Source organism: Bubalus kerabau, chromosome 16 (assembly GCF_029407905.1).
Source record: "Bubalus kerabau isolate K-KA32 ecotype Philippines breed swamp buffalo chromosome 16, PCC_UOA_SB_1v2, whole genome shotgun sequence".
Lineage (NCBI taxonomy): Eukaryota > Metazoa > Chordata > Mammalia > Artiodactyla > Bovidae > Bubalus > Bubalus kerabau.
The window spans coordinates 76,730,403-76,750,575 of record NC_073639.1 but is presented as its reverse complement, the minus strand read 5'-3'; the positions used below and the strand labels follow the sequence as shown (position 1 = coordinate 76,750,575).

Here is a 20,173-nt window from a genome sequence, read left to right as displayed (position 1 = left end):
CCGCTGGCCCAAGACGTGGCTCCCACCCTTGGACGGCGCTGGGTCAGTGCTCAGGCCGGGATGGCCCATGTCAGTCCGCAGGTGCCTGGTGCTACGACTCCCTGGCCCTAAGTTGTGCTGAGAACACCAAGCTGCTTCTAGCAGGTGGACCTGTGAGCCTGCGGTGTGGCCAGCCCAAGTGGGAGCAACGGTGGAGGCCCCTGGAGTGGGAGACCCTCCCTGCCCCCCTTCCCAGGGAGCAGCTGCCCGAAGAGCTGCCCCTGAGACAGTGCTGCGCGCGCTCTGGCCAGGCCACTTGGCGGGAAGGGCAGTGGTGGCCTGTCCGGTGGGGCCTGGGTGTGTGTGGGGGCCACCTTCCTCTGTGCCCCCACGTCTCCTGAGCCCCGCTAGAGACCCAAACCTGTTCCTCCAGGCCCCACCTGTTGGAAGGAGACAGCCCCAGCCCATGGGGCCCAGCCCAATCCCCATCAACATCGACCTTCACCAGGTCCAGCTAGACCCCGCTTTCGGGCTCTTCATCTTCCAAGGCCATGACTCTGCACCTCCAGGCCCGTGGATCCTGGAGGATGATGGTCATACGGGTCAGCACCCCCACCGACAGGAGCACAGTCCCCTGCACAAGGATCCCCACCCTCACACAGGAGATGAGACGCCATCCAGGGACCAAAGGCCCCACACACACACAAGGGTCAGGAAGCCCCACAAATGGATGAAGAGCCTCTACATTCGGGACGGGATGCCCCCCCAGGAACCAAAGTCTCCATAAACGGCACAGGAACCACACTGGTGGAGTCCCCAGCAGAGGTCAGGGACCCCGCCCCCAGGAGCAGGCAGCCGCTGTCCCCCGAGGCACAGAAGTGAGGCTGCACCCAGAGCTCAGAACGCCTGGGGTGCCTCGCAGTCACCCCAAGCCAGCATTCACGGAGCCGAGGTGGGTCAGGACCCAGACTCCTCCCCTCCGTGCAGGGCAGGGGCTTCCCCCACCATCCGTGGACGCAGCTGGCCAACAGGGGGGCCCAGACACCCGTGTGTTGTGGTTCCACAGAGGCCCAGCCAGGGAGCATGCCTGCCAGACGGAGACCTTTGCTCTCACCTTGTGCCCTGGTGGGTGAGGGGAATAAGCACTCTGTGCCCCTCCCAATGGGCGCAGACCCGCACAGGCCCCTGGAGATGCGGGGCGCCGAGGTCCCCACCTGCCTACTCCACCCTGCAGCTTCGCTTCCCCGGGGGGCCCTGGGCGAGTGGGCTCCGAGCACAGCCTGCACACACGGGCCGCGCTGCCACATGGAGGTGGGCGGGCATGGGGAGGTGGGGCCGGAGTGCCCCACGGAGGCCGTGCCAGGGGACCTGGGTGGGGGCGGCTGGGGACCTCCCAGGGTCTGTCTCCCCAGATGCAGGCGGTCCACGTGAACATCCGGGGACACCCTGAGGGCCTGGGTGGGGGGCGGGGGCGGTGGGGAGGTGGCCACGCTGTTGGCGGTGAGGCAGGGCCAGTGTGACTCCTGGCGGGGAGGGGGTGCTGGGCCAGCTGTGTGATGGCCTGCTTCCAAGCAAGGGGTCTTGGCTGGGCCATTGGCGCCTCGAGGATGAACAGGGTCTGTGGGCAGGTGGCCCGGGAGAAGCTGCGGACCCGCAGGGTCAGCGGGAGTGGCTCTGCCCCCAGCGAGGCCCCGTTCTTCTCTCTTCCCACTTGGTCTGCCCTGCACCCCTCTGAGTGTCCGCCTGTTGAGAGCCACCCCCACCCCAGTCTCTCACTTGGAACCCCCTCCCCAGGAGCAGGACTCACAAGGCCAACTTCTGGGAGGTCTGGGGCTGAAGAACCGGCGGGGGATGGGAAGGCTGGCACAGGAAGCCGGTTCCAACTCGCTGCCGCCCCTCACCTGGGGGCCTTTGTGAATCTGGCATCCACTTTCCCACTGGTCTTGCTGCTACCCGGCACCTCTGGCCTCTCGCGCTTCTACGGCTATGGCGGGGTCGCCAACCACAGCGGACTGCGCGCCCGCGGTGCGCTGGACAGTCTTCGGGGACGCGGTCCCCCTCCCCCAGCCCTTCCCCGGCCACAGCAGCCTCTTGGCGAACGCAGGGTCTTCGCTTCCCACAGCACCTCGATCTGCGGGGCAGCCCCCACCCCAGTCGGTGGGTGCAGGGCTCTGCTGGCCCTGGGGCTCAGCCTGTGGCTCTGGCAGGGCCCCTGGGCAGCAGGCAGGACCCCCTTCCCACAGTAAAGGACTCACGCAGTGACCTTGGCCTCCTGTGGCTGGGGGAGGGACGGCCTGGGTGCACCTCCGATCTCCCCAGCCTCTCCCAGAAGCCCAGACTGCCCTAGTCCCTCTCAGAGGCAGATTGTGCCTGCCCTGCCACCCTACACTTTGTTTGAGTCCCCAGTGAGATGGAAGGAGAAAGGCCGCCTGCCAGTTGGTGCCTGCTAGCACACGATTTATTCCATAAAGGAGCGGGCTGCCCAGCCTAGACACCGTGTGGCTTGGTGATGCCTCTGGCTGCCACTTCACTGAGGCCAGGAGATGAGACAGTGCCAGTTCCTGGCTCTGTGCTGGAGGCCTCGCTGGGCAGGCGGCCCCTGGGTAAAGTGTGCTGTGGAGTCTGCTGTGGGTGGACACTGGAGAGACTCTGCCGTCAGGTGACTGCCCGCGGCGAGGGTCCGTGAGGGCCTTGCTGTCAAGGCGAAGCTGATGGTCCTGGAGGCGCTGACCAGATGTGCAGCATCCAGGAGCGGGTGGGCACAGCCGGGGGAGTGAAGCTGGCTAGGGTCAGGCTGCAGTCCAGGGCCCGAAGTAGAATGCTCTGTGCATCAGAGTGACATTGTCCCAGGTGAGCCGGTGTCCTGGTGACGGTCCCTGCAGCCCACGTGTCCCCGGTGCCTGTTGGACTTGGTGTGTGGGTCAGGCTCGCCACCCCAGCACCGGACAGCCGGTCTCCTCCCTGAGATCATTCAAGGAAACACACGTACAACCCCTCCCCCAGGCGGGGGGACCCTGGGCTCTTGCTCCGCGGTCTCCCGGAGGCTGGCAGACCTCCACCCCGGCCTTTCTCCAGCGCTGCCTGCACCAGCCGCGCTCCCCAGCCCCTTTCGGTGCCAGAGCGCTAGCGAGCGGCGTCGGAGGACCCTCCTCTCTCCGAGCCACGCCCCGCAAGCCCCGGTCCATTTCGGAGTAGCAAAGCCGGGCGACCCACGGCGCTGCCCCAGGCTTAATCCCCGCCGCCCTGCGGGGCCCCGGGCGGCACCGGGGTCTTCTTGAGGTTCTTCCTGGCCGGGGCCCGGTTCGCGCCGCCGTCGGCCGGGCCGTCTGAGGCGTCGTCGGTGGGCCTCGCGCCCGCGGCCAGGGCGTTCACGGTGCCCAGTGCCCGCAGCAGGGCCGGGCCTCGGGGGACGCGGGGCTCGCGGCAGGCGGCCGGCGGAGGCGGCAGCAGCGCGCGCAGGGCGTCCAGCTCGGCCCGCAGCTCCGCGCGCAGCGCCTCCAGCCCCGCGCCCAGCTCCGCGCGTACGGCCGCCAGGCCCTCCTGCAGCTGCCGCTCGCTCACCTCCAGGACGCCCGCCGGGTAAGTGGCCCCGCCGCGCGGCTCGCCGCACACGGAGCACACGGAGCCGCGGCTGCGCTCCTCCGCATGCTCCCCCGTCTCGGCGGCTCCCGCCGCGGCCCCAGCGCGCTCCACCAGCCGCAGCAGTCGGGGCGCGTCGGCCCGAGCCGCCGCCTCAGCCCGAAGCTGGCCCCGCAAGCGAGCCAGGCGGCCCGGGCCGCGGGCTCCGTCGGGGCCCGGCCCATTGGGCTGCGGCTCGGGATCCCGCCGGCGGCCCACCGCGCGCCGTAGCGCCTCGCTGGCGCCGTAAGCGCTGCGCGCCTGGACCCACGGGCTCCGGGGCTCCGCCGCCATCCGCTTGGCTGCCGCCTCCACCGCCGCTTCCAGAGCCCGGCCGGGCCTGAGCCCCAGCCTGCAGCCTAGCGACCAATGGGGCCCGGGCGACGCTCCGTGGAGAGGGCCCCGGGGGGACGGCTGTGGGAACGACCGTAAGCCTCGGGGGATCCGGCCTGGGGCCCGGGGAACCCCGGCAGGCCTGAGATCCAAGGAACCAGGGGAACAGCGCCGCGGGTATAAGTGTGCAGGGCTTGCCCGCGAGACCACGCTGTCAGTGGGTCCCCAGAGGGGCTTGGACAGGCGTCAAACAGAGGCGATGGGGACGTGGAGACACCCAAACCCAAACGGGGAGCCGAGCTCAATCCTCTGCTCAAAGCCACTGTCCCGGCCCAGTCAGGGCAGGAAGGCAAGCGCGGTCCGGGCCCCCAGCCCCGCCCACTGGCCGAAGCCCCTCCTCCCACACCAGGTCCAGGCTCTATCTGGAACCCATCACTCCAGTGCACTGCCGCCCCAGCCTTCGAGCTCCGCAGGGTCCCTGGTGCGCTCCGCTGGGTCCCCGCCTCCGGGGGCTGCCGGAGGTCGCGCAATCTCTCGCTGTGTGCTGGTCCCGTCCTCCTCCTCCTAGCGACCCTCCCCACCCCCTAGGCCTTTGCCTGGCCTGCCTGGGGGGAACCCCAGGTCCCCCCCGCTCCTGGCTGCCCCCACGCCTCCCGCTCGGGCAGGGCAAACTTCCTCGACCAGCGCCCCCCACTGGGTACCTCGGGCCCCTCCCGTCGGAGCACCCCTTCCAGCACCCTGGAAGTCACAGGTAAGCGGCTCTGTTCTCCGTCCATCCACGGCAGGGTCCTCACCACGGCCCGTGGTGCCGAGTCGGCTGAATGTCGTCAGATAGGGTCCTTGGCTGAATGCATCTGGGGCGGAGGGTCCCAGGTGCAGCTACCCGCGGCCAGCCGTGCACCTCCCCGTCCCTCACAGTCCCCTGCTGGCTCCCCCTTCCCTCACCTCCTCACCGCTGCACCCCCTCCATTCTCTGCTGCCGTGGCGCCTGCACCATTGCCCCGCCCACCCCCGGGCCACGGACAGGGCGCAGTGCGCCCCTCTGGAGGGCAGGGTTCCCACCCCTCGCCCTGGGCATGTTGTGCTCACGGCACCAAGGGACTAGTTAGGGCTCTGGGCGCCCTGGGGCCGCCCTGGCAAACTGTGGGCAGGGAAGGCCTGGCGAGGATCCAGGCTGGACTGGGAAGGGAGATGGCAAGACAGCTGCTGGAGCCTGTGTCCCCGGGGCCCCTGGGGGACTCTCTGCAGCTCTGTGCTCGTGTGTGTGTGATTGGGGGTGCAGTCAGCCCTGTCCATGGGCAGCCCTGGCCCCAGGTTACCCTCTCATTCACTCACTAACTCATTCGTTGGAGCCTGTCACCCTGGAAGGTCCAGGGGGAGGGGAGAATCCAGCCCTAGGTCCACCCCTCCAGCCCCCCCTTCCTGCTGAGTCACCTGGCCCCCCAGGGACCCCCAGCATCTGGCCCAGCTGCTCCCTGGAGCCTCGTTAACCATACCCCCGCCAACCTCCCCTCCGTAATTAAAATCAGGCTGACACAGGAGCCCTGGATGGCGTGGCCCATCAAGCCCGGCTGTGTGACCCAGGCCTCTGTCCTCTCTGAATCTCGCCTGTGGCACCCAAGAGGCCCTCAGATCCCCAGGAGGGGGCTGCAGGGAAGCCCTGAGGGTGTGAGCAGGCGTGGGGGAGACTCCAGGATTGCTGACAGGTAGATGGGAGTGTGAGAGCCGTGAGGGATGAGAGTGGGCAGCCTGGGCCCTGGGCAGACAGAGGCCAGTGGATCCGGTGTGACAGGGGCAAAGACAGACGGGAGGAGAGGCCCTGGGGGCCCCATGGGTCCTGGGGGGATCACAGAGGTGTCGGCCAGGGTGAACAGGACAGGCAGTCAGCACAGCTCTGATCCCCAGAGGCTGTGTTCAGAGTCAGGAAGCCGGTTTCGGAGACCCCGGCCTGGGCTTCATAGGTACAGGGCCAGGGCGAAGGCGAGGCCTGGGGCAAGAGGCGGGCCGGGGCGCCCAGCGGAGGCTGTGACCACGGCTGTCGTCCCTGTGGGGGACGGAGCTCTGGGTGGGGGCCACACCCAGGCCTGCTCTCCAGTTCCTCCCAGGAGCTCCTCAGGGTGGGGCCTGCCCAGGGGAGAGGGGGTCCTTGCACGGAGGTGCTGACGGGCCCAGCTTGTGCCCCACGGTGTCCCCGGCCGAGTGCCAGGGCCAGGCCAGCCATGTCCGTGGACAGCCACCAGCTCGGGCGTCCCCAGCCCGGCTCTGCCTCACACTGGCCCTCCCACCGGGCCCGGTGGGTGAGTAGCTGCCCATTAGCTCAGGGAGCCGAGAGGGCCCTGGGCTTCTCTGTGCAGAGGAGGGGGGCCGTCATGCCCTGGGATTTCCCTGTGGCCCACCCCGGGCTGTTTTCAGAGCGGCCACCCAGCCTGGAGGTTTTCTTTCCCAGGGTCCGAGGGCAGTCAGGAGCCAGGGTGGTGTCGCATGCTGACGGGGTTCTGGTGGCCGGGGGGCGGGGGGGAGCCACAGGGCTGTAGCCTCGAGGTCCTCAGGGCAGTATCTGAAATGCAGGTGCTCAGGTTCCACCTCTAGGAGGCAGAGGGGGGGTGGCTGAACGCTTTTCAGCAGAGCAGTGGACGCGGCAAGGCAGGCGGTCCTGAAGCCGGCGGGGACGCGGCACAGGGGCCCGAGGGTGACAGGACCTCTGAGCAGGGCACCCACCGTGGGGGGTGCTCTCGGAGCTGGTCTTGGAGGGCACGGTATGGGCCGGGCTCTAGGCGGTGGGTGGCACTCTCTGTCTGGGAATTCTGGAGGGTGAGCAAGCGAGGCCGGCTGGGCGGGATCTGGACCACGGGCCCTCCCGGGAGGGAAGCCAAGGCTGTGGTGCCCCTCAGCGCCCAGCGTGCAGGTCGCGTGGCACAGCCTAGGCAGGCTCAGCTGCAGGTCTGGCTCGACCCACTGCGCACACAGGAGGCGGCTTCATCCTGCCTCATGGGCCACGGGTGGTCCCTGGGGCCTGGCCTGTCTCTCCCACCCCCCACCCACGTCGGAGCCCAGGACGCCTGAGGCCCGAGGGCCACCCCCTCCAATACCAGCGTCTCCTTTAAAGATACGGTCAGAGGGGGAGTGACTCGCCCAGGATCCCAGGGCAGGAACGGGGCTTCCTGTGGGGGTGGGACGCGGGCGCACCGTGCCTCGGAATGCCCCCTGCCCACCAAGCCCTGGGACTGGGCCCTGGCCTCTTGGAGGCCCTGGCCACCCCGGCGTTCCCTGGGAGCCGCCCTGGGTCAGCTGGCTCTGCAGGGAGCAACTCACCACCCAGCGTTGACCTTGGCCGGCCTCAGTACCTGGCGATGGCCTTGTCTGCCTAGCCCTGGCGTCCGCGGCCCTCACTGTCTGGCCTGGAGTGGCTCTGACCTCACCCTGTGGCCAGGGGTCACCGTCTGTCCCCATCGGATCTCTCTGCATCGACAGGCTGGCCGTGCCCTTCCACTCATGCCCTGTGGGCCGCCCCAGAGCCTCCACCGGGCCCACTTCTCCAGGCCTTGGCTTCGGCCCCGACCCTTTGGGTGGGACGCTTACATCGCCCCTCTGCCTGCACCCTCCCACCCAAGGGCCCCCCGCCCCCCACACAAAGCCCAGGCTCAGTCTGGCCCACCCCAGGGACTTGCCTGCCCCGTGCCAGGAGCCTCCTGCCCTTGGGCGGTGTGAGCTGCTCCCAGAGCCTCAGGTCACGGCCGCTCCCCAGGAAGGTGTGAAGAGGGGCCTCCGCGTGTTCCTGTCTGAGGAGAAAGGCCCGCTTGCGCCCGTGTGTCTCTGCTCCTGTTTTCCTTTCCCTGCACAGAGGGCACCTCACTCCTGCTTCTGGTCACCACCCGCGCGGAGCCTCCTCCTGGGGAACGGATTCCAGCCCAGGCGGGGCATCCGAGGACTTGACCGCCGCCAGCACTCTCGGCCCCGAGGTGGCGTCACACCCCACGGGCCCAGGCGTCTGAAGAGGGCTCGGGGTGGTCGTGTGGGTCCTGAGCCCTCAGGCCCAGTGGCGGTGAGCTGAGGCCACCTCGGGGCCGAGGAGTGCCTGGCGGCGGCTCCGTCCCTCCGGACGGACTCTCGCCCAGGGCTGGTACCCATCCCTCAGGGGAGGCTCCCAGTCAGGCCCAGCGGTGTCTGAGCCCCAGAACTCCCGGCCCCTCAGCGCGGCGGGGTCTCTACGCAGATGGTCAGGCGGCCGTCTGCAGACGCCCCCAACCCCCATCAGAAGCATGGCCGGCCACCCTCCAGTTCCCGGGGGTCCCGGGCAACGTGCCCTGGAGGGTTGTCAGCCCCACTCATAGGTCGTCCAGCCGGAAGTCTCCACACTCACCCGCCAGGGCGCACACGGACACACACCACACAGATACACACACCACACAGATACACACCACACACACCACATACACACCACATACACCACACACATACACACACCACACAGATACACACACCATATACACACACCACACAGACACACACATACACACATATACACCACACAGGCACCACACACATACACACCATATACCTAGACCACACACCAGACACCACACACATGCACACATCTTGCATACACACCACACATATATACCATGCACAGGCACCATCCATATACACCACACACAGACATATCACACAAACATCATACATACACCACACACAAACCATACCCACCACACACCATATACACACCACACAGACCCACACGCATCACACACACCGCACAAACAGCACACCACTCATACACACCACCACAACACACACACACACCACACAAACCACACACCACACACACCGCACGTACCACGCACACAGACACCACACACACACACCACACACACAGTGCACGTATCTCACACACGCCCAGATGCAGGGGATTTCCGCAGCCTAGGGGGAGGGGGCGGGGCCCGAGCCCAGCGGTCCTGGCCCCGTAACTACACTTCCCAGAAGGCTGTGCGGCACGCACGTCAGACGGGCTGCGCCCCACGGCGCCCTCCGGCCCTGACGCCCCTGCGCGGCGCAAAGGCTCCTGGGAGTTGTGGGCGTCCGTCCCGCGCACGCGCGCGTCCCGCAGCGCCCCACGGGCGATCCTTTGTGGCAGCAGGCTTTCCGTGGGAGGCGGGTCGGTTCGGCATTCCGGCCCTTCGTTGGTCCGCCGGTCCGCCCCTCACCTTTGTGCCACCCTCGCGACCCTCAGCTCGGGGCGGCCAAGCCCGAGGCCTGGTCGGCCCGCGCGGACCCGGGAAGCGTGACTGACAGGCTGGCGGGGCGCGCCATGGGGCGGGAGCGCAGCCGGACGCGCCCAGCGCCTGCGGAGCCCGCCTGACCCCGACCTGGGGCGCGTAGCCGACCCCGCGGGGCTGCGCGAGCGTCCCCAGCCCCGGGAGCCTGGCCCGGCCCGCCCCCAGCCAGGGCGGCCGTCGAGGGAGGGCGCCATGGACACCCCGGAGACCCGGGAGGCAGGTACGGTTGGCCTGTCGGCCGCGGGCCTGGGTTTGCACGGGGAGGGCGCGCGGGGTTCCCGGAAGCGCCCCGGAGTCATGCTGCCGCCGCCCCCTCCCGGTGGGCACGGGGACGGGAACGGCGGCGCGTCTCCTCCGTAAGCGGGGTGTCCGAGACGCCGAATAGCAGGATTAGCCCCAGGTTCTCTGGTTGTGCCGAAGCTGGGGCTCGCCTCTGATTCCCCCTGATTCTCCCTGGGCTGGGGGTGCCTGGTGGCTGTGGACAGACCAGCCCCGTTGACTCATTCGTCCTTTCCAGATCCTGTTCGTCCCCTCAAAGAGATTGCAGAAGATACATTGCCTCGGGGTCTCCTGGAAGCCAGGTCCGAGGTGAGTGGCTGTCTTTTCTTTTTTTTCAACATCTTGTTCTTTATGAGGAGGGTTGGCATCGTCCTTCCATCATTCAGGCCGTGGGTCATCCAGCGACCCCCGATCTGGGTGCCTGTGCTCCAGTCCTCAGGAAGCTCTGGGTCCGGGCGGGGGCGGGTCCGGTGACGCCCGGGTGCGCCTTCCAGGCGAGTGTCGCTTGCAGCCGGGCGCAGCCCAGCCGCGGGCCGTCGCTCGAGACTGCTGTGTGCCCAGCATGTGTCGGGAGCCCTCGGTGGCGGATTTAGTGCCGCGCACACTTAGTGGGTGGCAGCTCCCATGAGACCACTTGGCTCATCTCCACACGCAGGCCCATGGGACGCTTGCTGCGGTTGATCCTTGTTCGGGGGCGTTTTCTGGGAGTAAGTTAGGTAGAAGGATGTGGAACAGCTGATGGGAGTGTTAAGTTAGGTAGAAGGATGTGGAACAGCTGATGGGAGGGCTGGGTTGCAGCGCTGGGGGTCAGAGTGACGGTAGAGCGTTCATCCCGATATGCTTTTTCTCTGTACCCAGTTCCTGACACAAGGCCTTCGTGGAAAAACATGGAATTACGGAGTCTTTGGGGGCTCTGACGGGAATTGGCCTTGGGGCCGCTTCTGCAGCTGAGTGAAGCACAAATCACTCCTTTTACAGACTTTGGGGTTTTGCTCATCATTTTGTTCCACCACCTACCCCTGTCTGTCCTCCCCAGTGTTCAGAAAGGTGCAGTTGATAGAGACAGTATGGGTGAAAGGCTTGGAGGGTTGAGAGTCCTTTGTCATTTTTAGGATTTGGTGATTCTGCTAACTTGTCGCTTGAAAGGTAGGAATGACTGGGAAACATGCGTGGTGAGCCGGGCCTGGCTTCTGCGACGCTAGAATGTTTTGTGAAACCTCAGGAGGCATGACGAGCACATGCGTAGGTACATGGCCCCTTAGTGGGTCATAGATCCAAAAGGCCTGTCAAAGGCGTTCGGAAACGTATTTCAGGTTGCGGGGCAGATGACGGCACTGTGACTCTGTAGAGAACGTCCATGGCAAGTGCAGGCTGAGGAATGCAGGCTGGCATGTTCTGATGTCTGCAGCTGACCTTGAAATGGAGGAAAAAGCGGGGTGTGTGTTGAGAGCGCCACCTCGGAGGCACGCCCCTTCTTGTGCACAGATGTTGATCCTGAAACACCAGCTTCCCAGGCTTTGAATAGCTGGTCCTCTCTCTGAAGTGCCCTCCTCCCCCAGCAGTCTCGTACTGTGGCAAGGGTTCTTCCCGGCTGGGACATCCCCCATGGTCTGTTCTGACTCCTCTGCGGGTTGCATTACCAAATCTGCCTTTGATTCCACACCCTTTTGCTCCCTGCCCTGCAAAATGAAGACACACCGGACGTGGGCTTCTCCAGGCAGGTTGGGAGTGCCCCTAGAAAGGCCTCAACGTGGCTCAGGTCCTGCTCTTGCCTGTCGACACCCCCACACTGAAGCCACGTAGTCGCTGAGAGCTCTGTTAGCAGCTTTGCGTTCTGAGATCTTGTCTCTGTCCCTTCCGCCTTCTGCCGGCACCGTCTCGCTCCATCCCTGCGCCTTAGGCTCAGCGTGCGTCCTCACCCCCACCTTCTTGTCTCCCTGAAGTCCACTGGGGTTTTCGTATCAGGCTTGTTGTTGCTGTTCAGTCGCTGAGACGTGTCCGACTCTGCAGCCCCGTGGACTGCAGCACACCCGGCCTCCCTGTCCATCACCAACTCCCGGAGTTCACTCAAACTCATCTCTGTTGAGTCGGTGATGCCGTCCAGCCATCTCATCCTCTGTCATCCCTTTCTCCTCCCGTCTTAAATCTTTCCCAGCATCAGGGTCTTTTCCAAGGAGTCAGTTCTTCACATCAGGTGGCCAGAATATTGGAGTTTCAGCTTCAGCATCAATCCTTCCAATGAATATTCAGGACTGATTGCCTTTAGGGTGAGATGGTTGGAACATTGCATGCAATGTTCCCTTGGTATTTCTAATATTTTTAAAGAGATCTCTAGTCTTTCCAAAGTATTGGAGCTTCAGTATCAGTCCTTATAATGAATATTCAGGGTTGATTTCCTTTAGGAGTGACTGGTTGGATCTCCTTGCAGTCCATGGGAGTCTCGAGTCTTCTCCAACACCACAGTCGAAAGCACTGATTCTTTGGCGCTCAGCTTCTTTATGGTCAGACTTCCTGCCGTATGGTTACACACAGGAAGAGTTCTCCAGTTTTGTACACGTGGGATGTGCTGAGTGTTGGCACCACACTCAGGACAGGGCTCCTCCATCTCCCAGAAGGTCCCTTCATGCCCCTTTAGAGTCCATCTTCTCCACCCGTCCCCTCGGCAAGCAAAATAATTTTGCCTTTTGGAGAATGTCACATGGAATTATCCTTGTGATTGTTTTTAATATTCATTTATTTATTTGCCACCAGGTCTTTGCTTGCGGCTTGCAAACTGGTTGTGGCCTGTGGGATGTGGTTCCCTGACCAGGGATCGAACCCGGGTCCCCTGCACTGGGAGCATGGAGTCTCAGCCGTTGGACCACCGGGACGTCCCTATACATGTGATTTTGTTCCTGATTTATCTCACTTAGCATGATGCTTTTACACCCATGTCCTGATTTGAGTCAGCAGCTTGTTTTTTGATTGCTGAATGAGACTCCACTCCGTTTTAGGTTGCTGGGCTGCCCTGATGAGATGCCACAGAGTCAGTGGCTCAGGACAGACATGCCCTGTCCCCTGGTTCTGGAGGCCAGAAGTCTGAGGTCAGGCTGTTGGTGGGTTTCTTCTGAGCTGCTCCCCTTGGTCTGTGGATGGCGCTTCTCCGTGTCCTCACGCGTCCTTCCCTCTGTACGCATCTGTGTCCAAGTTTCATTTCCTTATCACGACACTAGTCTTATTCAGGGCCCATGCTAATGACCTTATTTACCTTAATTACCTCTTTAAAGACCCCATCTTCAAGTCGAGTCACATTCTAACACAATGGAGCTTAGGGCTTCAACAAACTGATTTCCACACATGACACCACTGTGCACGTCCCCCCCGTTTGTTGATCTGCTCACCAGCTGATGGACGTTCAGGGGGTGAGTCCAGGTTAAGGCTATGACCAGTAAGCCTGCTGTAAGTATTGGCGGCCACGTCACGGGTGTGTTTTCTCGCGCGTAAATACCCAAGAGCAGGATGGCCGAGTCATACGCTCAGCACGTGTCTCCTTGTTGGTCTCTGTTGGTCTCGTTGACTGCTCTCTGTTGCTGCTCTTTTCTCTCTTCACTGATTTCTGATTCTTCTTCTTTCTTTCTTTCACTTTGGTTTCTTCAAGTTGAAACTTAGGTATTGTTTTGATACCTGTTCTCACATACCATTCACAGCTATAAAGTTCATTCTAAGTCCTCTTCAGGTTTCTGCTGAAAATTTTGATATGTTTTATTTTCCTTTTTCAGTTCAAAGGATTTCTCCTTCCGCTCTGTATCATTTAGGAGTCTGTTAATTCTGAATAGGTGGAGGGTTGTCCAGGTGTCTTCTATTGTTTCTAATTCTGCTGTAATCAGAGAAGGAAATGTGTGTGACTTGAAATCTTTCAAATGTACTGCGGCTTACTTTCTCACCAGCATGTGGCTTCTCTTGGTGAATGTTCTGTGTGCGCTTGAGAAGAACGTGGGCTCGGCTTTTCTTGGCTAGCGTGCTGTGGAAATGGCCAAGTCAGAGTTGAATCTTGGTGTCATTTGGGTGTCCCACGTTCTGACGTTTTCTGCTTATATATTGTGTCAGTTACTGGGAAAGACTGTCGTTAAGACCAGCTAGTGTAATTGTGGGTTTGTCTGTTTCTATTTTCATTTCTTTTTAAACGTATCCTGTGTGCCGGGTGCTTGTTGCCGCGCGGGCTCGTCTCTGCTTGTGGTGGGTGAGGGTCACTCTCGAGTTGCGCTGTGTGGGCTTTTTGTTGTGGAGTGTGGGCCCTAGCGGAGAAGGCACTGGCAGCCCACTCCAGTGCTCTTGCCTGGAGAATCCCGGGGACGGGGAGCCTGGTGGGCTGCCGTCTGTGGGGTCGCACAGAGTCGGACACGACTGAAGCGACGCAGCAGCAGCAGCAGCAGCAGCACTGTTTCATGGATGCTTAATTCTTCTGATCTTATTGGCTTTTCCTTTTAGTCATTTGGCTGGACTCTGGACAGAGAGCACTTTCTGAAGCTTTTGCTGCAGCGCAGTTACTTGACAGTGTTGCCAGCCTCTGCTGTTCGCAGAGTGAATCACGCGTAGGCGCACGTGGAGCCTCTCTTGGATTTCCTTCCGCTTAGGTCGCCTCAGAGCACTGAGTGGCGTTCCCTGTGCTGTAGAGCAGGCTCTCCTTAGTTAGGCTTATACGTAGCCCCAATCTCCCACTTTGTCCCTCCCTTTCCCCCTTTGGTGTGTGTTGGTGTGTGTATGAGCGCTGGATTTAATTCCTTACATGTGCTGGGATGTGGTGAAATTCCTTAGTATGTAGTTGGATCTTTCTGAGACTTTTAAGTTTCGGTGTGAGCCCAGAGAAGCCTTTAATCTCCGGCTAATCTTGCCCAGAACACCGGGGTTCCGGACCAGAGTCACACGGAGAGTCATGGGGCCTTTCAGGACACTTGGAGCTGGAATGACCGAAGGGGGCACCGCAGACCAGGGGCCAGCGTTGGGGAGGGTAGGAGCAGGTGAGGGCAGGCACGTGGCCCAGGGAGAGCACGGGGCCTGGCGGGAAGAAGTGGGTGCAAGCAGGAAGGACACGGAGGGGTCCGTCCGCCCTCAGGGCGCGGTGCGGGCCTGTCTGGGGCCGTTTATGTCTACAGCACAGCCTTTCGGCCACGCTCAGGACGGCTCCCGAGGTCTCTGATGCTGAGCTCCTGCGTCACCCAGGAACACAGGTGGACTCTATCGTACTGGGTGAGAGAGAACGAACACGTGTGTCCTTCCAGGAGTCCGTGACTTTCAAGGACGTGGCCGTGGACTTTACCCAGGAGGAGTGGGGCCAACTGGACTCCCCCCAGAGGGCCTTGTACTGGGATGTGATGCTGGAAAACTACCAGAACCTTCTCTCCCTGGGTAAGATGGTGCCCAAGGTGAGGAGGCCAGGTCCGGCATCTCTCCTTGGGGCCAGGCCTGGCAGGATGCGGCCTCCTGTCTCTGCCCTGGAGACAGGGCATCTGCCCATCTTTGCCTGCAGGTGGGGCCTGGAGGAGAGGGAGGGGTGGACAGGCCCTGGGAGCCCAGCCTGCCCTGGAGGGGGCGTCAGTCTCCGTGGGGTCCTCCTCTGAGCCCCCTTCCTCAGCGCTGATGCACAGAGCGCCCAGAGCCACGCCGCTTCCTCCCCGCGCAGGGCCTCCGGTCTGCAAGCCAGACGTCATCTCCCACCTGGAGCGAGGCGAGGAGCCATGGCAGGCTCCCAGAGATGGGCCTGCAGGGCCCGATCCAGGTGAGCGGGGCGCGGAGGCGGAGCCCCTCCACTCCGCTCCTGCGGTCCGCTGCTGCTCCCTCTGCGCCTGCCCAGCCCCTCCTGCCTCCCTTCCCTGAGCACACATTGAGCACCGACTGTGTGCCAGGACCCGTGCTGCGGGCACAGTGACCAGAACGGACACAGCCGGTTGCCTTGAGCTGGAGAGAGACAGGAGCATCTGCACGTAGAGTGTTCACACGAGGGGCTGTCAGTGTGGACTCAGAGCCCCCAAGGGCTCCTCCACCCCCGCCCGGCTCTTTACAGAGCGGCCTGGCTTCTGGCTTCTTATGAGACTCCGGCCTCCCCGCCGCCCCGCCTCCTCCCCGCCGCCCCGCCTCCTCCCCGCCGCCCCGCCTCCTCCCCGCCGCCCCGCCTCCTCCCCGCCGCCCCGCCTCCTCCCCGCCGCCCCGCCTCCTCCCCGCCGCCCCGCCTCCTCCCCGCCGCCCCGCCTCCTCCCCGCCGCCCCGCCTCCTCCCCGCCGCCCCGCCTCCTCCCCGCCGCCCCGCCTCCGTGTACTTCGCCTGCCCTGCTGCCCCGCCCACCGCCCTGCCCCTGCGTCCGTCCGCGCTTCCGGCTCACCGGAGCTCTGGGCACACCCCGCCTTGAGCCCTGGCGCCGCCCCTCCGCATGCTCTCAGAGGGTGGCCTCTTGCTTCCTTCCAGAACCAGGATGTGAGCCCGGGCCTGAGGCGGAGGAGACGCTTGTGTACAAGGAAGAGCCTCCCTGGGAGCTGATCGCAGTCGGGCTGGCGAGGTCCGGTGTGCACAGCCCCTGGTTCGGCAACGGGTGTACCTGGGGGGCCGGCGCAGGGGGCCCGGCGACTGCTCTGACCCGAGGCCAAGCAGCCTACGCTAGTGCTGGGCCCGCCGAGGAGCGCCGGCGGGGCAGCTATGAGTCCAAGGAGGCCCTTGGCCTGCAGAGCGCCCTGCCGGCCCAGCCCCGCCTTCCCGCGGAAGGAGCCTTCCCGGAAGGCCAGCCGGGAAGAGTGCGGTCCGCCGGCGCCGGGAGCCGGCGCCGGAGCCAGGGTGCAGGGAGCGGCCCGTTGGCGTGCGGCGAGTGCGGCAAGGCCTTCCAGCGGAGCGCGGCGTTGGCGCTGCACCGGCGCTGGCATGCGCGGGAGAAGGCCTACAAGTGCGGCGAGTGCGGCAAGGCCTTCAGCTGGAGCACCAACCTCCTGGAGCACCGGCGCGTGCACACGGGCGAGAAGCCCTTCCTGTGCGGCCAGTGCGGAAAGGCCTTCAGCTGCCACTCGTCCCTCAACGTGCACCGGCGTGTGCACACGGGCGAGCGGCCCTACAAGTGCGGCCAGTGCGCCAAGGCCTTCAGCTGCAGCTCTCTGCTGGGCATGCACCTGCGCGTGCACACGGGCGAGCGACCCTACCGCTGCGGCGAGTGCGGCAAGGCCTTCAACCAGCGGACGCACCTGACGCGCCACCAGCGCGTGCACACGGGCGAGAAGCCCTACCGCTGCGCCGCGTGCGGCCGGGCCTTCGCCTGCCACTCGTCGCTGGCGGCGCACGAGAAGCTGCACAGCGGGGACAAGCCCTTCCGCTGCAGCGACTGCCAGAAGGCCTTCAGCAGCCGCTCGCGCCTGACGCTGCACCAGCGCGCGCACACGGGCGAGAAGCCCTTCCAGTGCGGCCAGTGCGCCAAGGCCTTCAGCTGCCACGCCTACCTGCTGGTGCACCAGCGCGTGCACAGCGGCGAGAAGCCCTTCCGCTGCGACGAGTGCGGCAAGGCCTTCAGCTCCCACTCCTACCTGATCGTGCACCAGCGCGTGCACACGGGCGAGAAGCCCTTCGACTGCAGCCGCTGCTGGAAGGCCTTCAGCTGCCACTCGTCGCTCATCGTGCACCAGCGCGTGCACACGGGCGAGAAGCCCTACAAGTGCGGCCAGTGCGGCCGGGCCTTCAGCCAGAACCACTGTCTCATTAAACATCAGAAGACCCACTCGGCGGAGAAGGCTTTCAAGTGTCACGAGTGCGGCGAGGTGTTCAGCTGGAGCGGGCCCCTGGCAGAGCACCGCAGGCTCCACGGCGGCGAGAAGCCCTTCGCCGTCCAGTTGGACCAGCGCTTGCTGAGCCCCTACTACGTGCCCGGCGGCCTACTGGGCGCGGGAGCCTCGGGCGGGAGCAGCGTGGGCCCGGTCGATGCCCTGGACGTGGCCGAACTCCTGGGTGTGGCCCCGCCCTCAGGCAGCAGGAGTTTCTCCCTGGGGAGCAACCCTAGAAATTAACGTGTGTGTGACACACCCACCTGCCACCTGAAACACGCCTAGAGGTTGTGGGCTGCTGGAGAGGGAGCTGGTGGGAGAGCGCCGAGGGCGTCCTGTCCTCCCCCTGATGTTCGGAAGGCGGGGCGGGGGCGCTCTCCTCAGGCGAAGGGGGGCCCTGTCCTCACGTCCTTGGACAGCTGCCTCCTCGATTTGCATCCCGAGTTTCTTCTGTAAACTCTTTTTTGTTTAACATGATAATTAAAGGGGAGAGAAAACTGGAGAATCACAGACAGTATTACTTCTAAGTGAACGCTCTGTGCCAGGAGGGGAGAGTAGGCTCAAATGGTGGGCCTTTGGGAAGAAGCAAGTTCCCCGGACTCGCCGCACTCATGCGTTAGTGGCCATGCAGCCCAGCGTCCCGTCTGGCCACCCCGTCCATGGTGGAAGCAGGCTTCATACCCCAGCTGGCGAGGCCACCTGCAGGGCAGCCCCAGACCCCACGGTGCTCAGCCCCCAAGAGGAGGCGCGCCTGGTGGACCCAGAGAGGGGGAGAGATGGCGTCCTTCTGGGGCTTGGTCATGACTCGCTCATCCTGCTCAGTTTAAAGCAGAGACCAGCTGCCGGCTCACATCTGTACAGAGGACTGGAGTCTATGACACACACTTTATTAAAGTATGTATGGAGGCTGAATAACCACATTTCAGAAAATAGAGAATTAAGGGAAGAGATGCCCATCGTTCTTAATAAAACTGCATCTTGCGCTTTGGTGCGTCTTCACGGTTCTGTAAGCACAGTGCGCGTCTGTCCTTCTGGTCCCCCAGCGTCCTCACCGCATGGCCGGCCTCTCTCCAGCAGAGCCTGCTGTGTTTGGAGCTGAGGTTCTGGAGAGGGCGGGCTGTTCTGTTAGCTGTTCTTCCATTGGATGCGAACGTTATTTCCAAGCCGTCACTATTATAAACCATCCTTCACACACCATCTTTTTGCATTCTTCTTCAACGTGGTCCTCTGGTAGCTTGCTAGAAGTGACAGTTTTGAGATAAAGGAAATGAACTGCGTGCTGCATCGTTCCGGCGTGCTTCTGGTTGTGTGAGGACAGTGACACCGTCTCTGTGAGCAGAGCCGATGGCAGTGGTCGGGCACCGCCCGGTCCTGGAGGCTCAGGCTGGTCCTGCCGGGCTGGCTTCTGGGCCCTCGGTGCCGACCCACCGCTCCTCCAGCGTCCCTGAGGCTGCAAGCCCTTCCCTGCGGCAGACAGGGACGCTCTGACAACGTCATTGGCAGAAAACAGAATCTAGCTTTGATTGTTACCATAGTTATTTCTCTTAGTTTAAAAGAAATTCACATACAGATTAGCACATACACACACTGCTGCTGCCTGCCCGGCAGGGCTGCTGGCAGCCTCAGCTGACAAGCACCTTACCGCTTCAAGCGACACCTTTTGATAATGTTCAGTTGCTCAGTTGTGTCTGACTCTTTGTGACCCCATGGACTGCAGCACGCCGGGCTTCCCTGTCCTTTACCAACTCCTGGAGCTTGCTCAAACTCAGGTCCATTGAGTCGGTGATGCATCCTCTGTCATCCCCTTCTCCCACCTTCAATCTTTCCCAGCATCGAGGTCTTTTCCAATGAATCAGTTCTTTGCATCACCCGGCCAAAGTATTGGAGCTTCAGCTTCAGTCCTTCCAATGAATATTCAGTATTGATTTCTTTTAGGATTGATTGGTGATCTCCTTGCAGTCCAAGAGACTCAAGAGTCTTCTCCAATACCACAATTTGAAAACATCAATTCTCTGGCATTTAGCCTTCTTTAAGGTCCCACTCTCACATCCATACATGGCTACTGGAGAAACCATAGCTTTGACTAGATGGACCTTTGCCGGCAAAGTAACATCTCTGCTTTTGAATATACTGTTGATGCTTGTCAGCTTTTCTCCCAAGAAGCAAGTGTCTTAATTTCATGGCTGCGTCACCATCTGCAGTGATTTTAGAGCCCAAGAGAATAAAGTCTGCCACTGTTTTCCACCATTTCCCCATCTATTTCCCATGAAGTGATGGGACCAGATGCCATGATGTTAGTTTTCTGAATGTTGAGCTTTAGGCCAACTTTTTCACTCCTCTTTCACTTTCATCAAGAGGCTTTTGAGTTCCTCTTCACTTTCTGCCATAACGGTGGTATCATCTGCATATCTGAGGTTATTGATATTTCTCTCGGCAATCTTGATTCCAACTTGTGTTCATCGAGCCTGGCATTTCGCATCATGTACTCTGCCTAGAAGCTAAAGAAGCAGGGTGACGGTACACAGCCTTGACGTACTCCTTCCCAAATTTGGAGCCAGTCTGTTGTTTCGTGTCTGGTTCTAACTGTTGCTTCTTGACCTGCATACAGGTTTCTCAGGAGGCAGGTAAGGTGGTCTGGTATTCCCATCTCTTTAAAAATTTTGAAATGGAACATGTTATTAGTGTTCTTCAAGAAAACCGTTGGAAATACCCTTTGGCCCCTCTTCATTGATGTCTCAATGCTCTTTTATTTACATGAAAACTTTGTGTTCTCATCATACACATAATACATGTATATTGAAGAAATTGGGGGGGAATAGGTGTACAAGAATTAAAACAATCCTCAGTTCACAGTCATGGCCTGGAGATGCATTTACTCCTGTTTTTTTCTCTGCATGTATACACTTTTTTTTTTTAAGCGTA

At 62.3% G+C, this 20,173-nt stretch overlaps 2 protein-coding genes across 2 annotated transcripts; one reads left to right on the top strand and one right to left on the bottom strand.

Moving 5' to 3' along the window:
- Nucleotides 1-3,207: 3,207 nt before the first annotated feature.
- On the bottom strand, nt 3,208-4,927 carry LOC129629810 (protein FAM246C). The gene is made up of 3 exons (XM_055549974.1): nt 4,884-4,927; nt 4,725-4,784; nt 3,208-4,072 (listed from the first exon to the last, which is right to left on the bottom strand). The coding sequence occupies exons 1-3, from the start codon at nt 4,925-4,927 to the stop codon at nt 3,208-3,210; spliced, it is 969 nt and encodes a 322-aa protein (XP_055405949.1).
- Nucleotides 4,928-9,001: 4,074 nt separating this feature from the next.
- On the top strand, nt 9,002-18,236 carry ZNF74 (zinc finger protein 74). The gene is made up of 5 exons (XM_055550206.1): nt 9,002-9,423; nt 9,721-9,791; nt 14,741-14,867; nt 15,142-15,237; nt 15,921-18,236. Exons 1-5 carry the CDS (start codon nt 9,396-9,398, stop codon nt 17,492-17,494), a joined length of 1,896 nt encoding a protein of 631 aa, XP_055406181.1. The 5' UTR covers nt 9,002-9,395; the 3' UTR covers nt 17,495-18,236.
- The last annotated feature ends 1,937 nt before the right edge of the window (nt 18,237-20,173 follow it).